A 12,402-nucleotide genomic window follows, 5' to 3' on the forward strand; every position below is an offset into this window, starting at 1 on the left:
GGGTTTGATTTCAGGGTGCTTACCTTTTGCACTGACTCAGATTCACAAGGTCAGGAAATAACTGCCCTGCAGGAGTTGCCTTGGGAGCTGCCGTCACCGGGCCGAATTCTTTGTCAAGCAAGGGGACCATGAGGAACTCAGTCTGAACAAACCCAGGATGTGTTGACTTGCAGGGCAGACCTAAAGTGGGGCCTCAGATCTTTCTGGCAAAATCTTTTACTAAGAAATAAATGCGACGTAGTTTTTATTTAATTCAGCAGTTATATCTCTGTAAAAAAATGCTACAATTTTTTTTCCACTAAAGGCCTCAATAAAAGTTACACTGAATATACATTTTCAAATAGTTTTTTATACTAGGAAGCTAAGGTAGGAAAGATAGTCTCATTGTATGATAAAAATAAAAACTTCCAAGTATTCTTGTATTATTGCCCTGCTTTAGACCCTAGAAAGGAAAAAAAAAAAAAAAAAACTTAGGTCCTATATAGACTACTTAAACACTTAAGAAAAATAAGTCTTCCTCCTGCTTGTGAGCTCACACCCAGAGGATGGCCACACGCTGCTTGTTGTCAGCAGCTTCAGGGAGTCTCTTCATTGGCCTGTGGAACCCACTCCTAGTGGCAGCTGGAAGAGTGCATGGATCCCTTCTCTTTGTTGAGACTTCCCTCCTAGTTGGAACTGCAGTGTCTTTTTCTCCCTGTTCCTGTTAGGTGGAATGGTTCTTTCTCTTAGCAAAGTGGTCTTGCTCCTGGCAGCCCTCTTTAAGACCTAAGAATGTTCTTCCCTAGGTATGAGAAAAGGTTTTCTGTAAAATGTTCAGAAGACACAAAGATGGGATTTGAACCTTAGTTGTAATCCCCTGAGAGCCAGTGGGGAGGCTAATGTAGACAGAGGAGCAGCTTTGAGATCCGTGGCATCCTGGGACTTGCTCCAGAGGCCGTGTCTGAGCATGTCTTTCTCCCACTGGGAACCTGGGAGAGATCGGCCATTAACTGCCAGATGGCCAGGATGCTTCCTGAGAAAGTGAGCTGTGAGTTACTCACACATTTACCTGCTCGTGTGGCCAGTGGTGGTTGCTGTACTGTTAGTCACTGGAATGGAAACGTCTGCTTTCAGTAATGTCAGTCTTATTGTTCCTATTATTATTTATCAAGTCATGTTGGGGGCTTTTTTATTTTTTAACTTTTATTTTACGTTCAGGGGCACATGTGCAGGATGTGCAGGTTTGTAACATAGGCAAAGGTGTGTCATGGGGGTTTAGGGCTTACTTTTTTATTCAAGAAAACATTAAAGGATGCTCCTGGGTCTGTTTTAGGAGGTGATGCAGGATTACCGAGACGAGGTCAAGGACTTCTTTGCAGTTGACAAACAGCTGGCATCAGAGCTTGAGTATGACATGAAGAAGTACCAGGAACAGCTGGCTCAGGAGCAAGAGCTAGCAAAACATGCAGATGTGACTGGGACGGCTGGAGGTGCCGAGGTGGCACCTGTGGCACAGGTAGGTGTGGGGCCCACTGTGCTGTGACCAGGCAGTCCAGTCTGCTGTCTGCTACCAGTCTGTTGTCTAGCACCTCTCAAAATCTCCATCATCAGAGGTTAGTCAGCCCAAAGGCCTCGAGAGTGCTGCTTGTTGGCGCTCGAGAGTGCTGCTTGTTGGCTGCTCCCTTGTGCCTTTCTGTCTGTGATGGATTTACTGTGCTCCAGACCTCCCTTCCACGAGGATGCGGTGCAGGAAGTGAGCTGGCAGCAGCAGAGGCTGGTGACTATAGATCCTAGGTCTGCCAGGGCGTGTCAGTGTGTTCGCATCTTCCCCCAGCACGCCCTCTTGAGAGCAGACTGGCCCATGGCCATTTCTAGGAAGAGCTGCTGCTCACTGTCCTGAGGAATGCAGGCAGATCTCTTGTAGGAAAGACCAGTGAGCACAAAGTAGTGTACTCCTTTTTCTCTTATGTCATGCCACAGCATCTACAAGTGGCAGCTTTCTCATAGTATTCTGTTTCTGAAAAGGAAATTCAACTTACCCAGCGTTGATAAGGCTTCAAAGTACATTGCTTATGGACTTGCTTATAGTATGTGAAGATTGTATTCTAATAAAAGTGTTAAAATGGAGAAAGGGAACGGCTTGTACACTGTTGGTAGGGATGGAAAATAGAACAGCCACTATGGAGAACAGTATAGAGGTTCCTAAAAAACTAAAAGTAGAGCTACCATATGAGCCAGCAGCCTCGCTGCCGACTGTATAGTCAAAAGAAAGGAAATGAGGATGTCGAAGACATACCTGCACCCCCATGTTGATTGCAGCACTGTTCAAAATAGCAAAATTTGGAAACAACCTAAATGTCCATCAGTGGATGAATGGATAAAGAAGATGGAGTGCATATATAAAATGGAGTACTTTTCATCTATAAAAAGTGAGATCTTGTCATCTGCTGCAACATGGATGATTGTAGAAGACATTATATTAAGTGAAATAAGCCAAACACAGAAAAACAAAGATTGTATGTTCTCATTCATATATGTGAACCAAAAAAGTGGATCTCTGGGAGTTAAGAGAGTGGATTTTTGGTGGTTACCAGAGGCTGGGAAGGGGTGGGAGAAGGGGGATGAAGAGAAGTTGGTTGATGGGTACCAAAATACAGTTAGATAGAAGAAATAAATTCTAGTATTCAGTACAGTGGAGATATTATAGTTTAACAATTTACTGTATATTTCAAAGTAGATAGAAGAATTGGAATGTTCCCAACACAAAGAAAAGATACTCATGTTTGAGGTGATAGAGATCCCAATTACCCTGATTTGATCATTACATTGTACACATGTATCAAAATCACACATGGACCCCCTAAAACATGTACAACTATCATATATCAGTTTTTAAAAACTTAAAAAGTATTAGAAGGTTCATACTCTTTATCTTCTCTGCCAGGTTGCTCCATGTTTAGAAACAGCGCCAGGTCCTGCTGGCCGAGAAAACCCCGCCCTGTCACCTGCCGTGAGCCAGCCCTGCACACACAGGGCAAGTGCTGGCCACGTACCAGTGTCATCTCCTGCACCTGAAACTGGGCCGTTGCAGAGGCTGCTGCCCAAAGCCAGGTAAAGAGCCCCTGGAGGCCACATCAGGGCTGGTTCTCTGGGGCGATGTTCTCAGAGGCGTCCCCACCCCTCCCACCAAGCACGGGCAGGACAGGCACTGTCATTGTCTGGCCTGCCACCCCCTCCGCACTCTGCCCTGGGAGGTTTGAGTGAGTGTGGGTGAGGGATGCGCCAGAGAGGAGGCACGTGGGGACGGGGTGCAGCACTGTCACCTCTGCAGTGAGAAAGTCAGCGCGTGGCTGTTCTCCACAGACCCATGTCCCTGAGCACCATTGCAATCCTGAATTCTGTCAAGAAAGCTGTGGAGTCAAAGAGCAGGCATCGGAGTCGGAGCTTAGGAGTGCTGCCTTTCACTTTAAATTCTGGAAGCCCAGAGAAGACGTGCAGTCAGGGTAAGCCAGACATAGCAGAGCATTTACAGATCAAGACACACAACACGACTGCTTCTCATTCCTTTCAAAACGGTTCGTGTTCTTGTCTTTAAAACAAGTAACGTTAATTGGGCTTTTAGGATCATGGGTAATAAAACAATGCATATTTATTCTAGGAGATTTGGAAAATAGGGTGAAAGATGAAACTTACCCATAGCAGTGAGGCATTCCTTCCTCCAGCCATTCTGTTCCTCTTACACACCCGTGTTTTGTTTCTGGGATTGTGATCTGTGTGTGCATTGTTTTATGACCTGTTTCCCTGCATACTTAAGTCAGATGTAGCTCCCATGAACTTTTCTTTCAAACCTTTGCTTCCAGTGGCTTTACAGCATTGTGTCTGTGGAAATAACTTATTTATTACTATCCTGTTCTTTGAAATGTTGATTTTCAATTTTTTCATGTAAATCCTGGCACAGTGAGCATCCTTGTACATACAGCCTTGTATGTATGTGATCCTTGGGATTAATTCCCAGCGGTCAAAGGCCACGGATATTTTAAAACGCTGGATAGTGTCAAACTGTCCTCTCTCACTCATGCCAAGTTAGACTCTTTTATTTTTTGAATCCTAATGAGAATGGACATTTTTTCTCATGTTTATCATTTATTTGTATTTCTTCCTGAATTGCCTCTTTATAAGAAAATTTTAAATACTAGCAGTTTTAACTTGATGTCTTGCAGGTATGTTTTCTCATTTGGTGGTTTTGGTTTCATTATTGTTTGGGGGTATTTCTGGACAGCTACAACTTTTCTGTTCTATCCTAGTGTCTTCATACAGTTTGGAGCAAGAGTCAAACGGCACGATTGAGCATGTGACCAAGCGGGCCATCAGCACCCCTGAGAGTGAGTAACCGATGGGAACACGCGGGCTTCTCCTCAGTCTCTCCTGCGGTCGCCATGTGTTTGCTAGAGTTGTAGTAAAACTCCTTTCGGTGCAGGGTAGTCCTGATGGTCAAAACCGTGAGTGCATTGCTGAGGTGGAATGTTTCACAGGGACCACGGTAGCTTGATCCATGAGCACTGACCGAGTGTGGTGCTCCACTGTTGTTACAGTCAGTCAAACACCACAGTGGCCTGCGGGCCTCCGTGGGGCAGACAGTGCCGTTGAGGCAGAGGTAGGTCGGGTGACTGACCCAGTGGTCTGTTCTGGAGGCGGCCCGCAGTGTCTCCGGGCTGTCCGGGTGCACTGGGCGCTGCTGGGTGGGCCTGCTCCCGGGGCGGGCAGACGTCAGCACCAGCAGGTACCACGTATGTTCTGCAACTGCCAAGACCAGAGACCCGAGGATCTGCTCGGAGCCTGTGTCTCATTCCCCTCCGTGTTTTTTCCTACTGTCTGTTCTTTTCCTTTTATTTCAAAACAGGTGAGTTAGGAGAGTCGAGTCTTCTTTTCCTGTTATCTTGTTTGATAGCTTCATGTCGTCTCAAACCTCATAAAACCATCATTCTGAGAAAGCTCTTACAGGAAGAAACGCTTCCTGTCCCAGGTCTGCGGAGTGGTGGCCAGGCCCTGCCTGCGTGTCCTGCGTGCCCCTCGCTCTGCGCCCGCCTGTGCACGGTGCCCTCGGCAAGCTGCATCCAGCTCCACTCGTCTTGGCCGTTCCACTCCTCACTGTTTCCACAGGGCCCCCCACAGTGCCTGGAACCTGGGAGGTGTCAGAGGTCTCCTGCGGGAGATTTCTGGGAGGGCATAGCTGGGTGCTGAGCCCAGGCCTTCTGATCCCACCTCTCGTGCCCCTTCTCCAGCCTGTCTCCTGTTCCTGACTGCAGCAGGGGAGCTGAGAGTGTGCTAAGGTGCCCTTCCTGGTAACGGAGCAGCAAGGTGTCATACCATGCGTTTAGTCGCCACTGCAGTCAGCTCACGTGTATGGAGCACCTGCTGTATTCTGGCTACTTGCTTATTTGGTTCTGTCACACTGATGCTGTGATCTCTTAGAATAGTTAACAGGTTAGAGATAATTTTCATCCAGGTCCCCCTTTGAAGGGAATTTATCCCACCCCCACCCTCAGACGACAACTGGATCATGACGGCATTTGTCATTAAAGGCAGTGGGTAATTTGGGATCCTGTGTTGTGGACAGGTGCGATGTTCTGTGTGTAGAGCTTGCTGTGTGTTCGATGTTCCTGGCTCAGGAGCGCCAAGAGCTTCTATTTTGGCAGTGAGGTGCCATATGCTGAAGCAACGGGGAGAATGCATCTCATTTGAGTTGTGCTCATCCTGTGAGTCCCTGATGTCAGTGTTGGGTTGGTTTCCTAGCAGCCCATGTTCCTCCACAGTGCAGCCTGGCGTGGAGTGTGCATGCTGCCCTCATTTGCCTGTGTGGAGCCAGGCTTCGTGCTGGAAATCGGGCGCCCCGGTGTCATTGAGTTGGTAGAGTACTTGTTCTTGCTCCAGGCTCTTGGACATAATATTCCTGTTGATGCAGTCTCTGGCCATCTCTCTTTATACTGAACCAGGAAGAGGTGCTTGGAGGTCTCCTATTAGCTCTCCTTCCTGGGGGGATTGTTAGATAGCTTAAAAGCACTCAGTCCTGTTTTCTCTGTGGTTTATACGTCCAGATTCTTTTGGCAACTTTTAGTTCAGAAGGGGGTGACTGTCAGGAAATGTCTCAACTCTTCAAAGCTGGTAGGAAAGACGCCGCCCAGTTCGGCACTGTGGCGCACCAGTTCAAAGTGGTTTTGCTAAATGGAAATGAAAATTACTCATTTTTCAGAGCTAGGATTTTAACTGAAAATCTGTGGGGTTTTAGCAAGTCCCTCTTACTTTATCATTCGGGTGGCACAGACACTGCTGCCTTTGATTCTACGCACAGTGCATGGGGGATGTCAGAGCCCCCACACCCGTGCTTCTGTAAAGATGGGAGACTAATTTCCTGGAGCACATATGGGCTTCCAAACAGGAAGAGCAGCGTGTGTGTGAGGAAGGGAATTTGTAAGGAAGGGAATTTGTGAGGAAGGGAATTTGTAAGGAAGGGAATTTCACATGACGGTACAAGGAGAGACTTTCACAGAAACAGAATAAGCAGATCTAGCAGTGAGGATAGAATTCTCTGCCATTGTCTGTTAATGACACTCAAGTAGCCATCAGGTACACTGCAGTGCGCTGATGAGCTTTAAAATGTAAATGGGAAGACGGTCTGTACTGAAGACACTGTGTGGAGAACGGGGAGAGCTCTGAAGCTGCCTCCTCGCGTGTCTTGCAGAAAGGCAGCAGGTTCGGTGGCATCAGCAAGCAGCCGCCCAGCCCGTGCTGTTCCTGGGAGTGTGCTGGTGGCAGCTTATGCACCGAGTACAGCACCACCCGGGCCCCCAAGACCGGGTGGCGTGTGTAGACAGATGGGGCGGAGGGGCAGAGGAGCATGATGTGCAGACAGGGCCTGCTGAGAAGGGATGCAGGAGGGTGGACGTGTGTGGGCACATGCACTTCACCATAACAGCTAAGTCTGTAAAGGCAGCTTGGGACCAGCTGAGACTGAGGGTGCACTTTAGGCTCTCCTAGGAACACAGCCATCGAGGTGTCTTAAAGCAGGGCAGTAAATTTACCAGCTTCTTGATTAAACATAACTCCAGTGACGCAGGGAAGATACTACTGATAAATGACAGTGGCCGCTAACATCTCTTGAGCACGCCCTTGCAGCCAGCGCCATGCTAAGCACTCGGTGTAGATAACCTCCTGTCGTCCTGGGCACCATGCTAAGCACTTGGTGAAGGTAACCTCATGTCGTCCTGGCAGCCCCCCAGTGAGGTAGCTGTTTTTATACCCACGTAAGAGATGCAGAAACCTGAGGGTCTCAGAGCAGCTCACACAGCTGGTAAGACACCGAGCCAGAATTCACACCCAAGCTGCGGTGGAGTCTGCTCGTAAACGGTGTTCACCTGTTCCTGAGGGAAAACTGGAGGGGGGGAGGTGCCATGAAAAATCAAGGGCGAGGGGTGAGGCGGACTGAGCCGCTCCCAGTGCGGCACGACGGGACAGGATGAAGTGGCGACTGGAGGTAGAAGGGACAGGCCTTGGCTGCTGATTCCATGTGGAGGAGCTGCTCACGGTGCCACATTTCCAGCTTGCACGGTCCATTCACTGGCTGGACACTAACAGGCACGCGTGGAGGTGCAGAGGCAAGGAGTTAATTGTCCTCGGGGAATCTGGGTGAGCCACCGTAGGAAGTGTAGTGAGTGGGACAGCGCGGTCACTGGGACAGGGGTGATCATGGAAGATGGGGTGGGAGGGAAGCCAGAGGCGTGAACAGTGAGGCCCAGGGGCCAGCCGAGTGCCTAAGGAGGGCTGCGGTCAGAGAGACGGAAAGGAGCGTCCCCAGGAGGGGCCCTCATCCCTGCCAGGACCTGGGACAGGGTCCAGTGGAGGTCTGAGGGCCGCCACTGGGACACCGATGTGGACACCGTGCCTACGTCACACACACAACTGGAGCCGCCCCCTCTGCCTTCGCTCACAGTGGTGTCTCCCCTTTATGCAGAGAGCATCAATGATGTCACGTTTGGAGCAGGGGTCAGTTACATCGGGACACCACGGACTCCTTCATCAGCCAAAGGCAAGTTCTTGGTTTCCTTCTGGGCTGATATATGCGCTGCCTTTGAGGTTCTGGGAAAACTGAATTTGTTTGTTTAAATCCCTTTTAGAGAAAATTGAAGCCAGGAGTCAAGGAAATGACATCTTATGTTTATCATTGCCTGATAAACCGTAAGTTTAGCAGTGTTCCTTTTGAGGTGGATGTTTTTTTCAGGGTTTTTCTGAGTTCCAGAATGACTGCGCATGTCCTTTCCCTAGGCCCCCACAGCCTCAGCAGTGGAATGTGAGGTCTCCAGCCAGGAATAAAGACACTCCAGCCTGCAGCAGGAGGTCCCTGCGAAAGACCCCCCTGAAAACAGCCAACTAAACAGCGCATCCCCACCAGTGTCCGGGCAGGCAAGAGCCCCTGAGGAAGCCGTCTCGTGTCCTCCGCGTGGACAGGCAGCTGGATCACTTCCCGCAGTCCTTGGGCGGCGCTTTGCTGTGGAACACGAGAGCTCCTCCTCAGGGGCCTGGCACTCACCTGCATTTAGCCGGCCAGCCCTTTCTATGCTGTATGATGTATATGGTTAAACACTGTAAAATAGAGATGTGCCAAATTTAGATCTTCTTACCCTAAGCCTAATCTACTTAATATTATAACTTTATTCCATTTGAAAGTGTCAAGCCCATGCAGATAAGCTATAATCTGGTCTTTAAGGAACACAACTTTAAAAACTTCAGCTTTCTTTTATATAAATCAAGCCTCTGTTAACTTGTTTGAATTCCTTATAGTACATATTTTCCCATCTGTAATGACAAAATATTGATTGTAATATTTTTTCTATTATTTATAATTGCAAATTTTTAAAATATACAGCTTTCTAAAAGTAATAAAGGTTTAGGATAAATACAGCCTTCCAGTAAATAGAATGTTTCTGTTTTTAGAACAGAGCTCTTACTGGTAATCATTTTAATTTTACATAAAGCATGTTAGAGGAATGAAACCAAATCTTTCCTATTAGAAAAAAAATGATTGTCTTGAGGGGCAGTTGATCTTTGCCCATGCAGAGGCCATGTGCTTTCTATAACAGACATAAACAGCATCGCTGCTTGTGAAAAAATAGCTTTGCGGCCTTCCCCAGAGCAGCACTGATGCCGATTTGTGCAGCCCTCTGCTAAGGGCTGCTCCCATGATGGGGGAACGGCTTGAGTCTCTTCTGTTCACTCTGTTGGGTAAACTTAACGATATTTTTGTTCAAGAATATCCAAAAAGAAATGCAGTTGGCTTGTTTTTTAATCCCAGTATTACAAAAGCAAAAGTACAAAGTGATTATGTGCGTTGGTTGGTTTGGGGGATGGATGGGATGCCACTGAGCTCTGCCCCTGCTATCCTAAGTGGGAACTGCAACGCAGGTGGACTCGGTGGTGGAGAGGCGCAGCACTGCTCTGGAGCACACAGGCTGACCTCCTGCCCAGGCACTGACTCCCCTGGTGGATGGGTGACAGCATTTTTAGTGCGCGCGCCTAACCACTGAAATGCTAGGAAGAAGAGACAAACACAAGAGCAAACAAGAAAGAATGAAGCAATGTTTGGGTTTTTTTTGAAGCTTTTATAAATGAGGTTAAACAAATACCAAATTACAGGTGTGTTAGTACAAGTCTGTAATATCTATGTACAGCAACATCCATCCAAAGGCAGAATCACAGCCTCGTATCGGCCTCGAGTCTTGAGTCACATTCGTATCTTAAAATACACGAGTGTTCCTTTTCTGTCTAGTCTGTTATAGGCAACTACTTCCCAGACTCCACTTTCACTTCTCTCTACTTTGTCCGACCTGGTTCCCATGGCACTAGTGTGGAAGGTTTTAGGGTGTAAGAAGAGGGGGCAATAAGGCTACCCTATCACTATGACAACCAAGAAAGAGGCTGGAGCGTCATTCCCCAACGCTGAGGGTGGGGAGCCATCCCTCTACCACGGTGGCAATGATGGAGGGAACTCGCATGCTCAGTATCCAGGATGCCATGCAGAAGACACCAAGGAGCACTGAGCCACTCTTGGAGCATTTCCTGCCTCTGCCAGGCGGCCTGCAGCTAAGTGTTTCACGTAACTGAAAAAAGTCAACACAGTCTCATGTATGCAATTAAACAAAAGCTGTCAAAGTATAAAAAACTCAAGACACTGGAAGCTGAAAGACAAGGTGACTAGTGAGAGCCACTCTTCAGGCACACAGTGGAGTGCTCCTCCTGAGCAGCTCCTTGCTTCAGAGCACTTCAGTCCTGAATCCAGCACGGCAGGGCATATGAGGCTGAGAACACGGGCTTCTGAGCGATGTTTCTAATGTCCCCCCACAAATGGGAGCAGTGTCTCCGGCAGATGAAAAATTTAAAGTCAAAAATTAGAAAACTGCTTTTGATTCAGGCATTTCACTTTCCTCCCCGCCAGGCCTTTCACCTGGCTGCTCCACCTGACATTCTTCAAAAGGCTGGACTGGCTGCCACTCCATAATGGTTTGTTTTGAAATGAGACAGAACCTGTGGCGTCTGGGTGCTTTCTCTGTGGCAAAGAGGAACAGTGGGATCCACGTTCTTTTAAAAATATTATTGTACTTGACAGACTTGATTTCACAATTGCCTTTGGCCTTAGACAGTCTTAACAAATAATTAAACAAACTTAAAAAAAAAAATAGCAGTGGGGGCTCTGTTTTGTGAGCCATCCATAACCAAAAAGGTCTGTTATGGGAGCCCAAAGTTGGGACACAACGTGGAAGACACCAGTGTCCCTGGAGTGCCCACCTTAGAGCTGTGCTGGATGAAGCAAGGGCCATGTGAGTCAAGCTCACTGGGGCACAGCCACTGCCAGGGCCCAACGATGGCGGGGCCTCCTGGCAGATAGCGAGGCAACACTGAGCTAGAGCGGGGGCGCCTGGGGTAACCCCAGGAGCTGACTGGCGTCTGTCTGTACATCTGAGGACTTCTGGGTGGCCTCTGGGTACAGACTGTCCTAGTCATCTCAGGAAGAGGCAGTTCAAAGCTAACCTGAGAGGTTTCTTTTGAAGAGATGCAAACTGATTTTAACATTGCTCAGCTGGAATTTTTAAAGGTTTCCTAAGCAACTACGGTCTGACGTGTAGACCGCAAAAGTTCCCTTGTGAAAAAGGCTAAAACTTGTGCAAGAAAAGGAACGTTGCAATAAGCTTCCATGAGAGGATTCCTTGGGTAAAATACTCAATTATTGATATTTTCCAATTTAACACTAGTAGCTTGGAACTTCTACCTTAAGCTGAACTTTTTTTAAAAAAATAGGTTATTTAACATTGTATGACAATATATTTACAGTTTAAATAGAAATTTCAATAATCAAAATACATCCTTAGCAAAAATTTAGATGCAAAATTTTATAAAATAAGACCCATAGAAAAGCATATTTCAGTACCATTTCAGACTCAGCCTAAGATGAAGGTTTTCCTTAAATCCTGACGCCCTGTTGGACAAGCAGGGTTCCTCAGGCAAGATCCCTCTTCCAGCAACCAATCTGCCTCCCTGACTTCGGTGGTTTCTACAAAATGCTGATGCGAAAGGCTTCTCCACAGTGGCCACTGCGACACCGATCAGCAGAGCCTTTGAGAAGAGGCTGCCGCATACAAAGCCCGTTCTGGGTGCCCGCCGGGATGCACTGCTGGTGCTGCACGGCCCCTCGCCGGCTCACAGGGTGCTGTCCTGGCTGCTGAACGACCAGTGGTAAACACGCTGGCTTCACAGGGCCCAGCACAGGGGCACTGACGTGAGCAAGCTTTAAGATCACCATAATACTCGTGTGGCAATCAGGCCAGAAACAGATGGGGAACCCAACTCGGTGAACGCACCCAGTTTCTCTTCCTTGTGGTCATATTTACTGGGTCCATCTTGAGGAAAATTCTTTTATTCATGTGGCTTGTTAGAGTAAGAAGAGTAGTGGTCAACTTTGGCCAAAACAAAAAGCTTCTGAATGAGTGTCTAGCTCTGTCCAAGTGCATCAGCTCTCGCTTCCTCGACAGGAGTTTCTAGTAGAGGTATGTGCATGTGCGCTCTGTGCGCTCTCAGCCACACTGCGGGTCTCAGATCACAAACGATGACTTGTGTCTGAAGTCGCCCTGCAAAGCCAACACATAGTTAAAGCCATCAAGGGGCCTGGTGGCAAGAAGGGAAAAACACTGAGTAAGTCTAACATGGGCTAAATGCAAATCAAATAATCATTCTTAAAAAGTACCATCACTAGCGCCTGCAAAGCACAAACCCCATTAGTATGTGTGTGTGTGACTGTGAAGGGGCCGAGGAGCTCAGGAGCTGCACAATCACTCAGGAATCTTCCTAGGAGACCTGTGTGGTTTCCAAGGAGGAATG

General features: G+C 47.9%; 2 protein-coding genes across 6 annotated transcripts in view; one reads left to right on the top strand and one right to left on the bottom strand.

The window, feature by feature from the left end:
- Positions 1-10,694, top strand: part of NCAPD3 (non-SMC condensin II complex subunit D3) — a 71,706-nt gene extending 61,012 nt beyond the window's left edge. For 3 of the 5 annotated variants that reach the window (XM_021926769.2, XM_009187703.3, XM_009187704.3), the window contains 7 exons: positions 1,313-1,495; positions 2,924-3,090; positions 3,343-3,482; positions 4,284-4,361; positions 7,988-8,062; positions 8,151-8,211; positions 8,299-8,935. In XM_021926769.2, coding sequence (XP_021782461.1) covers positions 1,313-1,495; positions 2,924-3,090; positions 3,343-3,482; positions 4,284-4,361; positions 7,988-8,062; positions 8,151-8,211; positions 8,299-8,407 — 813 coding nt within the window. In that variant the 3' untranslated portion in view covers positions 8,408-8,935. Of the gene's footprint in view, positions 1-1,312; positions 1,496-2,923; positions 3,091-3,342; positions 3,483-4,283; positions 4,362-7,987; positions 8,063-8,150; positions 8,212-8,298 lie in introns of all 5 variants that reach the window. The other 2 variants (XM_031652796.1, XM_017949139.3) reach the window with 2 other exon arrangements.
- JAM3 (junctional adhesion molecule 3) overlaps positions 9,612-12,402 on the bottom strand; it is a 72,633-nt gene continuing 69,842 nt past the window's right edge. The window contains 1 exon segment of the mRNA XM_003910985.5: positions 9,612-12,152. Coding sequence (XP_003911034.2) covers positions 12,117-12,152 — 36 coding nt within the window. The 3' untranslated portion in view covers positions 9,612-12,116.

The sequence above is a fragment of the Papio anubis genome, chromosome 12, assembly GCF_008728515.1.
Source record: "Papio anubis isolate 15944 chromosome 12, Panubis1.0, whole genome shotgun sequence".
In the NCBI taxonomy this organism is placed as follows: domain Eukaryota; kingdom Metazoa; phylum Chordata; class Mammalia; order Primates; family Cercopithecidae; genus Papio; species Papio anubis.